General features: G+C 41.2%; 1 protein-coding gene across 1 annotated transcript in view; it reads left to right on the top strand.

Moving 5' to 3' along the window:
- Positions 1–18,201, top strand: part of GALNT2 (polypeptide N-acetylgalactosaminyltransferase 2) — a 116,198-nt gene that overhangs the window by 49,687 nt on the left and 48,310 nt on the right. The window contains exons 6-7 of the mRNA XM_066595996.1: positions 3,509–3,574; positions 8,045–8,166. Coding sequence (XP_066452093.1) covers positions 3,509–3,574; positions 8,045–8,166 — 188 coding nt within the window. The remainder of the gene's footprint in view (positions 1–3,508; positions 3,575–8,044; positions 8,167–18,201) is intronic.

The following is an 18,201-nucleotide window of genomic DNA, read 5'->3' as shown; positions in this document are numbered from 1 at the left end:
TATGGAGTGCAGAATGATGGGGGGGAAAAACTTATTTTTTTTTTTATTTGAACAAGGTCACAACGTGATGTAAAAAAGGATACTCTACAAAGAAAGGAAAGTGCAGTATACACAAAACAGTTATGAAACTACAGGGAAAAAAATGTAGAGGACAACCGTAGGGTGGACAGTTTCTGTATGCATGGACAGTTCCCTGAAAATCTGGTAGCGATCTTCTGTCCAGGCTGCACTTTTCCCATGTCCCAGCTACAACCCCATAACCCTCCTCCTGACTATGTGATAAGGGCGGGCTGAGCACATGTGGGATCACACACCTTTTCATCTATGATTCTTAATTGGTCATGGGGTGCGGGGAAGCTCCCAGGGTAAAACCTGTGACCGTCCTGTTTCAGTGCATAAATTTAGTAATCTATACACGCTAAACCTGGGTGTCATATCTTGCTTGGTTGAGTGTGTTTTAGGGGTTTGTGGTGTTTCCATGTGATCTTGTTTGGACCATAAGACACGGGTGGATTCTACTGAATACAAGCATATAACTGATATTACACACAAAAGTATTATGCTGGGGAAATCCAGAGATATAATATATTTGTTTTAAACTGTAAAAACCTAAATGCCTACTGCGGGGATTGGAGCCAGGGAGGGAGGCTGCCTTCAAGCATGGGAACCTAGAAATCCTTTTTTAGGATACCAGTTGATTGTTTACCCCAAAACAGAACCGTTTTTTAGCATCCTTCTATACAGGACAAGCTGTCAGGCAAAGATTACCAACACTAGTCCCAGTGATGCCCGCTCATGTGCTGTTACACAGGAGCGAGTATCGCTGCCAGCAGGGAAGCAGAGCGGGCTTGCGAGCGTTCTCCACCCGCCTGTCTCCATTCACAGTAAGCAGACCAGTTCAAAAGTGAACGACTGCTGTTTACACTGAACTGCTCATTCTGCTTTTTGCGTGAAGAAACTAAATTACTGAACAATTCTTGTTCACTAGCCACATGCGTTTACATAGAACGATTCGTTTGGATTCCCGCGGCAGTGCCGGAATCTGAACGATAATTGTCCCGTATAAAAGGGCCATTAGACCAATGAGCAGGATTGCTCTCATTAGCATTTCTTGTGACCACTGGTAACTTTGTTAGCAAGAAACTGTTAACCCGCACACTTAGGAAGCCTGCTGTGTTCGTATAGAAGGATAACGGAACCAGTTAATTAATGGCTGGATCTGATGTGCTAATGTAGTAATGTCATATTTCTGTTATATTAAACAGAGCAGGCACTACCAACTAACAAAAATAAAGTGTACCACAAGAGCCACACAGGCAGAAAGTATAGATCAGTGAGAACAAGAAGACACACTTAAAGTATATACGATAGTACCCAAAATAGACAGGAATTTTCTGTTGGGCGGGGTGTTATTACCGTAGTCACATGGCGTGGGATTGGGTGAATATGAAGGCTCGGTTAAACAATTGTTTAGGAAAAACTGCATAATAGTCAGTGATGTGTGGGCAAAGAGGAGACTGGTTCCTCCATCATGGCAACGCACCCTGTCCACACAGCGCTGAGTGTTGAGCAATTTTGATAAGAAACGGCAGGTCGCCCTTGCCTCCCCCACCATATTCACCGGATCTTACTTCGTATGAACAGCAAAAAGGGAAACCATATGTATTGGTTTATTATAGGAGTGTTTTTTTTGTTTTGTTTTTGTTTTTGTTTTTTTATCTTATGTATTTTAAAAGTTTTTAATTGGTCTGTGGTGGTTTTTGTTCTGTTAACATTTTGTTACTATTTTCGGTATTTTTGAATCTTTTTCTTTTAGGCCGGGCTCACACAATCTGATAGTGATTGCAGGTTCCACGAGCAATTGATCAACGGTAATACGCGGATCCATTAAATGTATTGGATTATGCAGTTCCATTCACATTAGTGGGTCAGAATTACATAATCCATTCTTGGAAAATAGAACGCGCCATGTTCTATTGTACTGCGGATATCGCTAAGTGGTGGAGCGTGAGGCCTAATCAGTACATTACATGACTACGCAGGTTCACTGCCGGGGTCACAGTTGGAATCTGCTGCGAGCCTTTACAAGCGGATTCTGCATATCGCCGTGTGAAACCAGCATCATATAGTTTGTGTGCTTTCAAGTTCTCATATATAGTTTTTGTCCAATATTTCTGTCAGCGTGAAAACAAGAATTTCATATTTCCATAACAAACTGGACACGAGGCAAAAAAAATTTCTCTCAAATTCAGTGGTACGTGAATACGTGATCCACAATGATCTGTTTCTGGTATTTATCTAGTGCAAGTTAAGTTCACTATGTTCTTGCCCTCCACCATGTGATCATGTGTATTTATTAAATACGTCTTTAGATTTGTTCCATTCAGCCTGAGGAAGGACGCTGAGAGGTTCGAAAGCTTGCTATAACATGTATTTTTGTTAGCAGTCAAAAGATATCATATCTACAAGGTTACTTACTTAATTTCTCTTACTGAGAACAATCACATTTTACAAGAGGAATAAGGCTGGCTATCTACGGCCAGTTGTCATTGTGAGATCTGCAGTGATAAATCGCATGCGGAGCTCGCATGACACGCTTTCCATAGGAGAACTATGGCAAGTGCAGCCCGACGTCCACAAGCGGAGAATCATAGTGATTCTTTACTCGTGTGATTAAAATCGCGGCATGCTGTGATTTGCTGCAATCCTCCGCGGTGAGCCTATCTATTAGATGGGCTCATCGCGGAGCCCTTTTAGTGCTCCCCTCCTCCCCCGTGGCGGAATATCGCTAGCGATATTCCGTCCCAGCCGTTGACAGGCAGTCTAATACTTTATCGAACTGTTCTGACTTGGTTTCCACATTTATTATCAGTTTTTCCTTCTGCAGGCTTCATGTATAATTTTCAGGTTTTTTTAGAGCTAGTTAATGGAGATTAGATACTATTATGCCGTTTATACACTGCACACAGAAAGTAGAGGAGATTCTGCTCCCCTGTCTCTCATACACAGAGAAGTCACAGCACATGTACTGAGCAATGTAGTTAAATGGGTACTATTGGTCTGTGTCTGTTACTCTGCGTCTCTGTCTCGACTTCTCTCCCTTCTTTATTCTTTACTCTAGACTTTTTTTGGACAGCTTTATGATCCAATCCATCAATGAACTGTTAGTCTTGTCTACCAAGTTGCATTTTAGCAGCTTTTCATAGTGAGTAAAAAACGTAGGAGGGGGATGAGAGAAGCCTGATAAGTCTAGAAAGAAGCATTTTTTTTCTGATATGTACTGCAAAGTTTTGGGGGTTTTTTTGTGTTCACCTGTATTGATTTATGCAAAGTGTGTTGCCCCACTGTGCCTATTTAAATATGAACGTTTACTCTATTTTACCTTTACCTTTATAAATTTGATTGTTTGGTATTTTCTCATAATGTTTAGAATTTTAGCTTTTGTTTCCCATGTAAAATACAGTACAATACTCAATTTATTTTTGTATTAACCAAAAACTTTTGGCAGCTGAAGATGGGGCTTTGCTTGGGAAGATTGAGAAGGTGCGAGTACTAAGGAATGACCGACGTGAAGGTATGGATTTAACACTATCCAGTGGTTGTTGGTTGAAGTTTCAATTCAAATAAAAATTCTCATGAATTTCAGGTGTCCACATAAATACCTATGCAGGGGGAAAAAAATCTTTCCAGCACCATGTGTGGTAATGTGAGTGTAGCATGCTTGTTCCGGTGCTAAAATAACCAAAGGGAAATGACAATTTAAGGCATATTGGCATAATAAGTCATTTATTGGTGACAATTAAAAAATGGCACTAATAATTATGATTATAATCAGTGAAATAAAATAAATAAGTTAGCTAAATGGTTCCTGTGACAATTACATGGTGAGTCGGTACATTTTTCTAACAGGCCGAAATGCAAACCGTGAAAGAAATCTAGACAATCCTATTACTACACATCATATTGCCATTCTCTCTACAATAAGAAACCTGATTCAAGCCGCTAGGTGATACATAGAGTAATGTAGTATACAAATGAACAATACTGTGAAATAGTAAATTTTTATAGGGAAACGGAATGAAACACATAAGATAGCACATAGATGTGACAAGAGATTTTTTTAGGCATAGATAGGACTATTCAGACTTGCTCACCTCTTGAGGTAGACTGGCAGCCCGGGAAGTGGTCATAGGCCAGGTTGTCCTGGTCTTAAATCGTACTTGAGTTTTTAACAGGTTTCACTAAAATATAACAACTTCTACTTACCCACGCATTTGCATCTGTTTCCACTCTTCCACGCTTCTTTTCTATTAGTTCTAAATTTTCAGGTGAGCTTACCTATTGTTCTGCTGTTTGCAATCTACTTTCAGGGGAGACATGTAGGCACCTAACATACTGCCAGTAGTACACTGTCCTGATTTTCTTTGCCCTTGTCCCTGGTCCAATTAGCCTGGTGACAGTATCTGAATGCCCAACCCTCTGCTTTCCTAGGATGACCAAGCATTTAGAACATTTTGGCCGAATGGTTAGTAGACCCACTATAATGTTTGTGGCTAATGTGTGAACACACCCACGTAGGTACACCCACAACTTGTACGAGCAGGAGAGATCGTTATCATAGTTGTCTGCAGATCTGTCAGCCTGCTAGTGCACAGGCGCTGCCTATGAAGATAGCCCTCTTCCCTGTTACAGTAGCGTTCCTGTGTCCTTGTTACTATGGAAACTCTGTACCTAACGATGGAGAGTGGATTGCAGAAAAGCTGGAAGAAATGATGAGACTAACACAAGCTAGTAGATGAGCATAAGTTGTCTGAAAAGTTAGTGCTCCTTTAGCAACAAGAAAGTTTTGCGTGCTCCACCTCATTTCTGGAGAGATGTGCATTATTTACCTAAATATTTAATAAACTGTGAAGCCCCTATTTAACGCTTTTTGTAGGAAATGAAAAAACAAACAGTAATTTTACCATTTGTCATTTATAAATTTGGTACCATTTACTATGCAGCATAAATATCATGCTAACTTTATTCTATAGGTCAAAATGATTACAGCGATACTAAAATGTTTAGGTTTTTAATGTCTTTTATTATTTTTGCACCACTAAAAGAACTTGAACGGCCACTTAGTGAATGTGGCTTTTTTTTCTTTCATTATGTAACTAATCCCCTGTATATATAAGTTGGCTAGTATTATCTTGTATAGTTATTCCTTTATCAGAAAATTTCTGGAATCCTTCTCTTCATTTGGGCCATGTGACAATCTGGGAAATACTAGTATCTCCCTGTGACTCCTGCAGAAGGCGGGGGTGTTGAGGCAAAAACTCCTATCACAGTTAGTGAAGTGATTAAATGGCTACTGTCAGTTATAAGGCGGAAGATGACAATTTATCCTAACTGTATGCTTATGGTTTTTAGCTTTTTTTTAGGTTAATATGGAGTGTAATGATTACACTCACCTCCCAGTAGGCAGAGATGCAGGTTCTAGCTGATCATGTGATGCTGTGCTGATGCATCATGGGATTGCTAGTGTATTACAGCAGCGAGGAACACAGCGGGTAAAAATCTAAAGCTCAATATGATGTCTAATGTGCATCAGACAGGCAGCTGCACTGCTTGGAATGGAGTACAAATACACACACACACACACACACACACACACACACACACACACACACACACACACACACACACACACACACACACAATATGAGACAAATCTGGTAAGAGATGCAGTGATGAAAGTTGTGTTTTCACTAAAGTGACCCTTAAAATAAAAGATGGTTAAAAGCCTTGTGTGACACAAAGTGTTAAGGCAGCAGAAATGCAGTCCTAAGCTTTCGCTCATGACCTGACGGTTGCGAGTTGAATCCCCGCGTGGTTCAGGTAGCCGGCTCAAGATTGACTCAGCCTTCCATCCTTCCGGGATTGGTAAAATGAGTACCTAGCTTGGTGGTGGGTAATAAATTAATTACTTGAAAGCGCTGTGGAATATGTTGGCGCTATACAAATAACAAAAGTTCTTTTTTTTTTTTTTTGTGTTGCCATGTTCTGAGAGCCATAACTTTATTTTTCCATTGACAGTACTTTGTGAGGGCTAGTATTTTGTGAGATGAGTTGACATCTTTGTGTGTAAATGGGTGATTAGATTGCCTTTTATTCCTTTTGTGGGAAACTGCTAAACAAAATACAGCTGTCATTTTTAATGTCATTTACCATGCTTGTTAAAAGAGATAATTTTATAGTTTGACTTATTGTGGTGCTGCAATACTACTTTTTTTTCCCACTAGGGGATTTAAATGTATATGACCGGGCTTATTGGTTATAATACATTGCAATGTAATATGCCTGTTGTGGAATAGTAGTTATACAAAAATGGCAGACTCGGGGATCCTTCATTAGGTCCCTGGCTGCCATGACAACTCTTCAGCAACCCATGTTGATGTTGCGGAGGTGCCAACGGATAACAAGTACCTCTGTTAAACTGCTTAGATGCTGTGGTCCCTATTGACTGTGGCATCTAAGGGAGCCAAACCACTAGGATCTCTGATCTTGGCCATTGCAGATGGGCTTCAGCTGTTCCTACATATTCACAGCGGCTGTAGCCATGCACTGACACATAGAAATAGCTGTTTTTCTTAGGTAATTTGTCAGTGAAAAATATGCAGTTTATGGCAGCATTTTAAATTCTTTAAAAACTTGACAGGCTGTAAAAAACAAACAAAAAAAACTTTGCTAACCTAGCTCCTCTAATTTACAATGTGCCACTATTACAACTTGACATACAATTGCCAGACTGTCATTCTAAAGCGCTACGGGAACAGTAAGGAAAGGTGGATAGTCTGTTGATCTTCAGTCTGAGAGACCCAACTTTCTATGTCAAAGTAAAGCATTATCTGTAAAATGGGTAGATTTTTGCAAATCATGAAGTTCATGGTTCATTTAAGGTAATGTATCAAATATATTTTTTTTTCTACTGACTGAAATCTTATACTGATAAATATACTTTTCTCCTCTACATTTTCACAAAAGCAAAGTTTTGTTTTTTTTTTTGTAAACTCAAATTTTGTACATGGTTACCTGAACAGCGATCTTTATAACAGGGACCATGGGAAACAATAGTCTGAAGATGACTCATTGACTTCTGTGAGAGAGTGTTCTAGACATATACTCTACGTAAAGGTTATTGTTCCGAAAGAGGGTTTAGGTGAGCCATGACAATCACCTATTGTAAATGATGAATAATGTGATATAAATATAATATATAAATATTATATGTATTACTTATCATTGTAATTCTGCAATAATGGGATGACTAGTGAATAGTGGTCTCTACAGAACAGGAACAGTTAGCCTGTAATGAGACACAGTGGCCACAGTGAAAACTTTAAGATTTCAGAATTGTTTTTATTGTTTAGATAGGTTTGGAAAATTAAGATTCTTATAAATATGATTTAACATAAAAACTTATTTTCTTTAAATGGTTTATTTTCTGATGACCAATTTTAAATTGTATAGAAAAGTAATAGATCTCTATAAGAGATTGTTTTAACAATAATTTCATTGAATTCTTGTATGTGCTTCATTGCCAAAATCCTCAAACTTTGAAAAAAAGCTAATTTTCTAGTTTAAAATGCCAGTTTTCACATTTCAAGCTTTCTGTTAATATATATACAGTATTTTTATGCATGGTTTTTTAGATAGCGGCCTTCAAAATGACAGTAGTAGGGTAGAATAGGTACACATTGGGGCATATTTATTCATTAATGCACCTTCACAGATGTTTACCAACATATATTTCGATTGTACGAAGTGCTGATGCGGAGAACTGATGTTTTTGAGTCGGACAAAAGGGGATTGTGTCTTTTTTAGATGCGTTTTTTATCCTCAACTACTTTTTTTTCCTTCAATTGAAAAGAAAAAAAAAAAAAGAATTTGAGTGATAAATATGCCCCATTGTATGTCAGCAATATAACAGATATGTAATATCATATATAATTAAATTTTAGTGTTTCATCCATGTGCTTATTTCAGTTGTCTGTTATAACAGGTCTTATGCGTTCGCGTGTTAAAGGAGCAGATGCAGCCCAATCGAAAGTTCTCACTTTCCTTGATAGCCACTGTGAATGTAACGAACACTGGCTGGAGCCTCTCCTTGAGAGAGTTGCTGAGGTAAGCAGCTCTTTAAGATGAGTATTGCATATAATTTGTCATGAAGGTGGGGTGTGTGTGTATGTAAATTATATATTTAATACACATGGGCCATTCCATGCCAAATCATCATAGTTGCCGACCATCTCAGATTTTCATGAAATTTGATAGGATGGTAAAAGGCATAAAGTAACTTTTTAGCCATCAGTGATGCACAGTATTAATACTGCAGGGTTGTAAATATGAGGAAAAAAAAGTGAAATTTAGGGTGATTTCGCATCTGCGTCGGAACCTCCAGCCAGAGGTTCCAACGCAGATGCTGCTGGGAGGATTGGCAGAAAACGTTGCATACAGCGCTTTTTCTTCCATCCAAAAGCTGGGTGGAAAGTGGTCGGACCTCATTATAGTCAATGTGGTCCATCTGGCACTGTTTGGTTCCATCCAGAGACCAAACCATTCGGCCACTGGGATTCCCCTTTCCTGTTCTCGGAACTAAGCAAGAAAGCGGAATCCCCAGCGCAGATGTGAAAGCATCCTTATGCTTATCAGGTGGAAAAAAATCATAACTTTGCTTCTAATTATGTTAGAAGTTTTCATCTTGTTTCAGCTTGTTTTGAATCTAATGTAACACACTTCATAAAATTTTTTTTTTTTATAACTAATTACATTAATTTCAAATTAATAATTCAAACCATTAAATGTAAATTAAAGTATACATTCAGGTTTTTTTCGGAATAAAGTATGTAATACAGGTAAATGCAATCTCTCCTTGGTGCACATTTCACTTTTGGATGGCTTTGGGAATAGGAATAATAAAAAAAAAAAGTATGCAAGTAGTATATGTCACATTTAATTGAAATACCTTCAATGAAATACCTTAGCACTTCTATAGGGAATTAATTTATTCTAGAATGATTTTGCTAGAAAAACGCTGTGCATCCACGTAAAAACCCATTTGGTGAGTGTGAGAAAGTAGGCCCAATATCACGCTCACCCATGTGTAGGTAGTCTTAGTGAGACGTTTTCTTGGAATGTTCAATATATCTGGCTGATGAGGGTTACACATATGTTTTGTGATGTAGAAAACAGATCAAAACCTCCTCTATGTCTTAGTGTGCTACTTATTTATTGTTATGCACTTTATCAAAGGTAATTATCTTTAGCTATTGACTAAAATATGTTTCCATTAGGGAACTATTAGACAAGTGCCATTAATGCTCATGAAGTAGCATTATTATTTGCTGGGCTGCACTTACAGGTTCGAGAAGACGTGAGCGCTAGTGGCTGCCGCTAGTGATTGTGTGATTAGACCTTTGAGATCCACAGGGTCACTAAGGAGCTCCAGACTATATAAATGCCACAGTCACCATTAATGGGGAAATTTAAGGGGTTATGTGGCCATGATCAAAGTTAACGTTGAGCCTGGTGGCTGTACCATGACAGCTAAGATGGTTATGAGGGTTCAGCTTCTAAGCTGCTTTGTAACTAGCACTGTATATGTAGAATGCAAGAACTATTGTTTGCACATGTCAGGAAGCTGTAAAAAAGAAGAAATGGAAAGTATGAGTTTCACAGGTGCTTTGATCATTAAATAAAGGCACACACAGCCTGGTCACTGACAAATTTGTTCTTCTCAAAAAAGATTGGTTAGTGTGAACTATGCCTTATTGCAAACAACTTTCAGAAAACTTGTTGTCGAAACTCTTGAAGCTGGAAAGGGTACAAAAGCATTGCTAAAGACCTAGATATAAATATATCCATGGTTAAACACATCATCTATGACAGGAGAAAATTAAGGATTGTTGATACTCTACTTAGATGTAGGTGTCTTGTTAAGATCACTCCAAGAGTAGAATGGGCATTCTTAAGAGGTGAAAAAGAACCCAAGAGTGATCACAAAAGACCTATAGAAGAATCAAACTGCAAAAAGCTCTGTTCATTTGGATACGGTTTAAAAAAAGAGCAGAGTCTGAATAAGAATGGTCTTCATGGAAGGACACCATAAAGGAAGCTATTTTTCAGGAAAAAAAACAAAATATTTTGGCCGGTCTTAAAGGGGCTGTCCCGCGGCAGCAAGTGGGTCTATACACTTCTGTATGGCCATATTAATGCACTTTGTAGTGTACATTGTGCATTAATTATGAGCCATACAGAAGTTATAAAAAGTTTTTCACTTACCTGCTCCGTTGCTGGCGTCCTCGTCTCCATGGTTGCCGTCTAATTTTCGCCGTCTAATGGCCAAATTAGACGCGCTTGCGCAGTCCGGGTCTTCTTCTCTTCTCAATGGGGCTCCGTGTAGCTCCGCCCCGTCACGTGCCGATTCCAGCCAATCAGGAGGCTGGAATCGGCAATGGACTGCACAGAAGAGCTGCGGTCCACGGAGGGAGAAGATGCCTGCGGCCATCTTCACCGGTAAGTATAGAAGTCACCGGAGCGCGGGGATTCAGGTAAGCGCTGTGCTGTTTTTTTTTTTAAAGGGGTTGTCCCGAGGCAGCAAGTGGGTCTATACACTTCTGTATGGCCATAATAATGCACTTTGTAATGTACATTGTGCATTAATTATGAGCCATACAGAAGTTATAAAAAGTTTTTTACTTACCTGCTCCGTTGCTAGCGTCCTCGTTCCCATGGAGCCGACTAATTTTTGGCCTCCGATGGCCAAATTAGCCGCGCTTGCGCAGTCCGGGTCTTCAGCAGTCTTCTATGGAGCCGCTCGTGCCAGAGAGCGGCTCCGTGTAGCTCCGCCCCGTCACGTGCCGATTCCAGCCAATCAGGAGGCTGGAATCGGCAGTGGACCGCACAGAAGAGCTGCGGTCCACGAAGACGGAGGATCCCGGCGGCCATCTTCAGCGGTAAGTATTGAAGTCACCGGACCGCCGGGATTCAGGTAAGCGCTGTGCGGGTGGTTTTTTTAACCCCTGCATCGGGGTTGTCTCGCGCCGAACGGGGGGGGGGTTTAAAAAAAAAAAAACCCGTTTCGGCGCGGGACATCTCCTTTAAGTCCCTGCATCGGGGTTGTCTCGCGCCGAACGGGGGGGAACTTTTTAGCACAGATGTGCATCACTGTGTTTTGGAGGAAAAAGATCACTGCAAATTGTATAACATTTTACAGGAAATTATAAGGGCAGTTATCTGCAACACTAAGCTGAAGAGACAGGTGATTCACAATGACCTAAAGCATACAAGTAAATCAACTAAAGAATGTTTAAACAAAATTTGTGCTTTGGAACACACGACCTTCAATAGGCACTGCACTATATTATGGCCAATGTGGTAGGGGGTGGGGGTCTTTGCTTCCTGCTGTATCATGATGTCCATAGAAGTCTATCAAGTGTTGAGGTGGAGGAGGGTGAAACAGAGGCAGAAATACTTGCGCAGGTATGGTTGCAGTTAATAGTGTTTACTGTCTCCCAGCTACACTGCTCTTTACAGCTAAATAATGTCTTCCATACTGCTGCTACAAAGTGATAAAGTGGAATATACCCTGCTTCCCTATGTGCAGTATATAGGAGACCTCATAACCGCTAGTGTCCATCCACCATCTCAGGGAAAACTACAAATTAGAGATTGCGCTTGCAGCTGGGAAAACGGGAGAAATTAAGGGGGTTCTGTCATTAAAAAAAAAACAATACTTACCTGTTCCTTCCCAGGCAGTCTACTTACCACACCTTCTCCCCGCTGATCTCCTTGCTCTTGCAGTCTCTCCCTGGTTCACCTCCAGCCGGTCGATTCTTTGTCTTCTGGTGATGAAGCGTCCATTAGCTGCAGTCTTCTTGCAGGTCAATGTACGCTACATCACTAGTGACATAGCATTAATTGCCTAGCAGGAAGCGCCGGATGCTATATCAGGCTAATTCCGAGACTGCACGTTCTTGTCGCTAGACTCATTAGCCCAACATAGCATCCGACACTTCCTGCTAGGCAGTGAACGCTGTGTCGCTTTGACGTAGCCTACACTGACCTGCCAGAAGAAGACTGAAGCTGCATAAGAGAAGAAGAATCTATACGGCTTGCGGTGAGGTGATCCGGGGCAGTGGAGGAGCCAGGAGAAGATAGGTGAGTAGAAGATGTGGAAAGGAGTCTGCCTGGGGAGGAATGGGTAAGTATAGTTTTTTGGTTTTTTTTTAAATGACAAAACCCCTTTTAAGATTACAAGTCATATAATGGCCATAAATACTGCTGCTTCTATACGCACACAGCGGCTTATTCTAAACCGTTGCCTGAAAGTGTGGATATGTTTTAACCTTATCGAGACGCTGAGGCATGACCTGAAGAAACCTGTGCACGTTGGGTATCCCAGAAATTGTAATGAGCTGAAAGCTATTTGTAGGGAGAAATTCTTCCTTGGCTTTGTGAAAACTCTTTATTTGCAGCTGCAGGAAACATTAGATGGACTGCTGTTAAAGGGGGATTTATAGGTTATTAAAGTCAAGAGTTAACTTCCCTTTTTTTTTTTTTTTTTTTTTTACTGCACTGTGGTTGTTTACGCAATATTGGCCCTCATCAAAATTGTAAAATTGTCTAAAGGAAAAACGGTTTATGGTGCCCCTAGCAACTAATCATAACTCTGCTTTCATTTCTTAAACTTCTTTGGAAAAACAGAAACTGAGCTCTGTCAGCATCAACCTTAATCTTGGTATAAGGCTGCCTGCACACAGGGTAGATTGTTGCTACATCTGTGGCGGGTGGCCACAATGCGGATCCGTAGCAAATACCGCCAATAGCATGCTATGGCATATTGATTCTTCCTGCACACGAGTGGAAATCAATTGCTGTTTCCACTCGCGGAGCCTTCCATTGAAGTCAATGCAAGTCGCCCAACCAGCAGCTTGTCTGTTGTGGATTCTGCGTCATCGCCTAGCAACAAACCGGGGGAAAAAAATTTTGTACTGCGCATGTACTGATGAAGAAGCGTAAATACAGGCAAGCACGGACGCCACTGACGTCGGATTCCGCTGCGGGCTCCCGCATGTGGAATTCGGCTCTGCTGGGTGCAGACGGCCTTACAGGTTTATTAAATTAGGCCTGTAGTGCTTAATAAAGGAAATAAACAGTACAACTGATTGTGCTTTTAATTTAGTTAGATCAGGATTTTCCAAAGTGTGCTCCGGGAGCGATTGTCAGGGGCTCCGACAGAGGGTTTAGGTCCCCGCTCTACTCACTGCAGTAGCAGTGTCCCGATGGGCTGTACTGAGGAAAGCAACACCCAGGACTTGGGGGCGGCATAGTGATGCAGATCATATAAGCCGGCTTCAGTCACGCGATCCATGTAGCTATGCCGACCACAGGTCCTCAGTACAGGCTATCTGGACAACGCTACAGTGGTGAGTAGAGTGGGGACCATTGGCACTTTCACACTGGTGTGGGAAATATCGGGTCATGAATCATGGTCCAATATCTCGCTCGCTATCCATCTGAAACATCTGGATGCAAGGCGGTTTCACATGAAAACGGCCTTGCAGCACTGCGGGGCTGAAGGATATACCCGCCGCGGCTGTGACAGAGGTTCGCGGTGTGTTCACATTGTTTTCACATTGAAAACAATGGCTGATATCGCAAAAAGAACGGACATGCAGTGATGCGTTTCTCGCATCCCAACGCATTACCATGCAGGAAATCATCGCAAATGTGAATGCACCCATTTAAAAGAATTGGTTTAATATTTGTGCGTTTCTCAATGCAGAAATCTCGCACGTTTTTCTTGTCACTGGGTAGGCCCCCTTAGTTGGGTTCGCACAGGGTGGAATTGCTGCAGAATTTCCGCATGGGAATTCCGCTGTATTTACAGTAGCAGCAAAGTGGCCCAGAAAATCTCGCCTACATGCTGCAGGAAAACCCCCCACAAGACCCGTGCGTAAACTTCCTTGCAGTGCGGAATTTAAATCAGCGACATGTCAATTGTACCACCATCTCTGCTGCAGAACTCACCCCCTCTCAACGAAGGGGTGAATTCTGCACAGGGATCCGCAAAAACCCGCTTCAAAACGCGCACCAAATGGTGTGGGTTTGGATGCAGGCATTCCACGGCTTATCTGAAGCGGGATATCCACTGCAGACATTCCACTGGTAATTTCATCTCCATGTGAATCTAGCCTAAGAGTAGCCTAATAGGGGCAATTGGGGCGACCCAATAGGGAGTACTATTACTGGGGCTAATATAGGGAACGCTATTACTTACTTGGGCCAATATAAGGAATGCTATTACTTACTGGGGCCAATATAGGGAACACTATTACCTACTTGGGCCACAAATACAGGGGGTCACTACTACTACATGAGGCAGATTTGCTGCTGAATATACAGTAGTTGTAGTAGCAAATGGATGAGATTTTGAAAATCTCATCCACATGTGGAAAAAAATCTGCATAAAACCCGTGTGGATATTGATATGTGGTGTGGGATTTAATTCCGCAGCATGTTCATTTTTAATATAATTTATAGTAATAGCCCATCCAGTGCTCCAGCGTTCTCCTGTGTTTTTTTATTTTAAAGACCCAGTCCTTTTCAGAATGACGGAGGTAAAAATCATATGTTATGATAAGCCACACACGTAACCCCTCCCTTGACCGCATCCTCTGTCCCGCTTTGGGGCTCCATGAGAAACTTTTGCTTCAAAAACAGCTTCATAGCTAAAAAGGTTTGGGAACCACTGAGTTAGATGATCTAATTCACAATTAAAAACACAATTGGACAATATTTTATTAGTAATCAATACAGAAATCCAGATAAGTACAAGCGTTCACTTAATGTTTCTTACAAACAGAAAGAGGACACCTCAAATCAAGAAACCAGACCTATTGCTATACTATCACAAAATTGCTATACTATCACAAAATACAAGGGCAGGTGTATTTACAAGGTGTCAGTATATCAATAGGTGTGGTCGCTGGCAATGATTTTCTAAAATTGTAGCTTTAAAAATTATAGCTCATTCTGCAAATAAGAAGCTCTCGTTGTGTTAAAGAAAAAATGTAAATTATGGTCATCAGAATGCATTAGGCCCAATGTCCACAAGCAGATTTGATATGCGAATCTCCTGCGCATGAAGCCGCCCATTGGGAGATATGGGCAACTGCAGAGCAGCTAAAAGCATGCAGATGTTTTTTTTTAAATTTATTTATTTATTTTCCCAGCGTGCGGATGGCACGCACGAGAATAAATCGCAGTATGCTCCATTTTCCTGCGGATCCCGTAGGGACAGCTTCCATTGAAGTCAATGGAAGCCATCCGATCCATGGCACACCCCCAGCTGTCACTGTGGACGTGCCGCAGGAAAGCAGGAGATTCAGATTTTTTTTAAAAGGCACTGCGCCCAGAAACATCTACCGTGCTGAAGAACGAAGATCTGGCCGCAACTGAGGAGACCCGATCTGGACAGGTAAGAAACCGTATTTTTCGGTCTATTGGCCGCAGGCACGCACAGATTCCACTGTGGGATTTAGCTGTGGAATCTGTGCGTGCAAGTAGACATGAGGCCCTAGTGTTTTTGCTGTGCAAGAATAGTAAAAGGTAAAACAACTTTATTTTGCAAGGCTAAGAAAATTAAAATTTTAACAAAGTCCCCAAAGAGAAAACTAAAGTTACGGCTCACAGAAAGCAGGGTAAAAAAAAGAACTCCAACCTAAATTGATGGATTGTGTTGTCAAAGAGTGGCTGAGGTGCTAAAATGTAAAAAATAGTTTTTCACCCTCTCAGTCACTGCTAATACTACTTTTTATGTCGCTCACTAAGGAGCCATATTCTGATGCATACACCTTTTTTACAGTGCTGTAGCAGGAGCCTGGTACAGGTGCCCCATCTAGGATATAGTGGGACACCTGTACCAGATGCCGAGGTCAATGCTGACCTCACATCTAAGTGGTTAACAGAGGGAGGTGCTGCCTCTGTACCCTACAGCTGCGATTGTGGCAGCAGAAGGCCTAACAATGCCAGAGTAAAGATCTAATGGGCTGCATGTTGGTGTAATGCTGACAGTTGTAATATGCGTCAGTACAAATACATGGATACAGATCCATGTATCAGCCGTTTAACCACCTAACCGTTTTGTCCGAACAATGCACTAAGAAAAGTACCTTGACACTCGGCCTGAGCAGCATTTGGACTTTTGACCATGTTGTCACCCCCTTTTAGCAATCGGAGAACATACGGTGGCTCAGTGGTTAACACTTTCACTTTTCAGCACTGGGTCCTGGGTTTAAATCCTACTAATGACAACATCTGCATGTATTTCGTATGTTTTCCCCATGTGTGAGTTTTCTCCCACACTCCGAAACCTACAGATAGGGGAATATAGATTGTGAGCCTCAATGGGGACAGAACACCATATCAAGTGATTTCTAAAGTGCTGTGTAATATGCATGTTCTATACGAATAAAAGCTATTATTGTTTTTTAACTACGGTAGTAAAAAGAAATCTATATATATTTGGTATCTCTGTAATTGCACTGACCCAAAGAACAAAGTACATATCATTTTCATAGCACCATGATCACCCTAAAAACTAACCCCTTCCACCACTCCCATCCCCCACAAAAAAAAAGAAAATTTGCATTCTTATATGATGAGTGCAGATCCATGTATGATGAGTAGATTATATAAAAATTCTGATCACAAATAGAAGAACCGGGGTACAGTAGGCAATTGTGTTACTCAAGAATTTAGGTCAAAAATACCCTGTTACAGTGTCCTCCCAAAAGGAGATACAAAGATGTCCATAGGAAGATTTTCATTTGAAAACACTACGCTGTGGGAGGTCAGTGGGTCTTATATGTTGGTTTATCAGGGACTGAGTAACTGACCTTGATTAAAGTTCACCTAGTACCGTAGCGCGCAATTTCATCACAGGCGGCAGCGATGTGATGTGAGATTATTCTAAAACAAAAAGCATCACTGATGCTCAATAATCATGGGGACAAAAACGCAATTTTATCACGGCAAAATTGTGATCACCCATGTGAAAGTAGCCTAAGTCTGAAAAAAAGACACATGTTCATCCCGTTCAGCCTATATTATCCTGTAATGTTGATCCAAAGAAAGACAAAAAGCCTAGTTGGTAGAAGCCAGTTTTCCTCATTTTAGGGAAGAAATACCTTCAGGACCCCAAATCTGGCAATTAGAATAATCCCTGGATCAACACCCCCCCCCCCCACCACCACCACCACCACCACCACCACCACCACCACCATATGAAGTAATCGGTGACTATAAAATGTATTATTGTTGCACTCAAGGAAGGCATCCCGGCCCCTCTTGAACTCTCTGAGCAAGTTCACCATCACCACATCCTCAGGCACAAAGTTCCATAGTCTCACTGCTCCTACAGTAAAGAACAACCTTCTGTTAGTATAGAACCTTTTTTTCTTCTAGATGGAGAGGGCGCCACGTTGTTAGTCCTGGGTATAAAGAGATGATGGGGGAGAGTTGTGTATTGACCCCTGATATATACACACACTGTTAAAAAAAGCAAAAAACAAGCAACTAGAAGGAGTTTTGTTGGAAAACTCGGCATGTAGTTATATCTCAGGCAGATATGCAAATGATTAGAGTTGTGGTGTGATTTAGATGAACCTATTGCCACCTAGGGCCCTGAAAGTGGTTCCACCCTCGGCCTATAAAAAAAAAAATCTCTCAGAAGCTACTTGTGTGTAGTGGATCTTGTTTTCCACTCATGTAAAGTTTGTTCGCCACTAGACGCCTCTACAATGCAATTACAGATTTTACCCAGGTAAGTGTGAAAGAGGGCACATTATTGGAATGCAAAAAGCTGGATGGTCGAATTGCCCACCACCAGACTGTTAGGACCAGTAGATGTGTTGGCATACAGCATGATATGAATGTAGAAGTGAAAACATTGCCTCGTAAGAGACTAAGGGAGTGTGAGACATTGTTAAAAGGAACCGGTCATGTACTCTATGCTGTTCTTGCTGAGGCAGCATAAAGTAGGGACAGGCATGCTTATTTCTGCGGTCTGTTACTTATGGGGTAATGTGCAGAGATTTTGGAGAATTTATAGCTTGTCTTTGTACGTGTCTAAAGTTCATAGCAAGAGATGAGTCC

Source organism: Eleutherodactylus coqui, chromosome 3, assembly GCF_035609145.1.
Source record: "Eleutherodactylus coqui strain aEleCoq1 chromosome 3, aEleCoq1.hap1, whole genome shotgun sequence".
Lineage (NCBI taxonomy): Eukaryota > Metazoa > Chordata > Amphibia > Anura > Eleutherodactylidae > Eleutherodactylus > Eleutherodactylus coqui.
The sequence above is the reverse complement of the archived record's forward strand: the minus strand, read 5'-3'. Positions and strand labels throughout refer to the sequence as shown.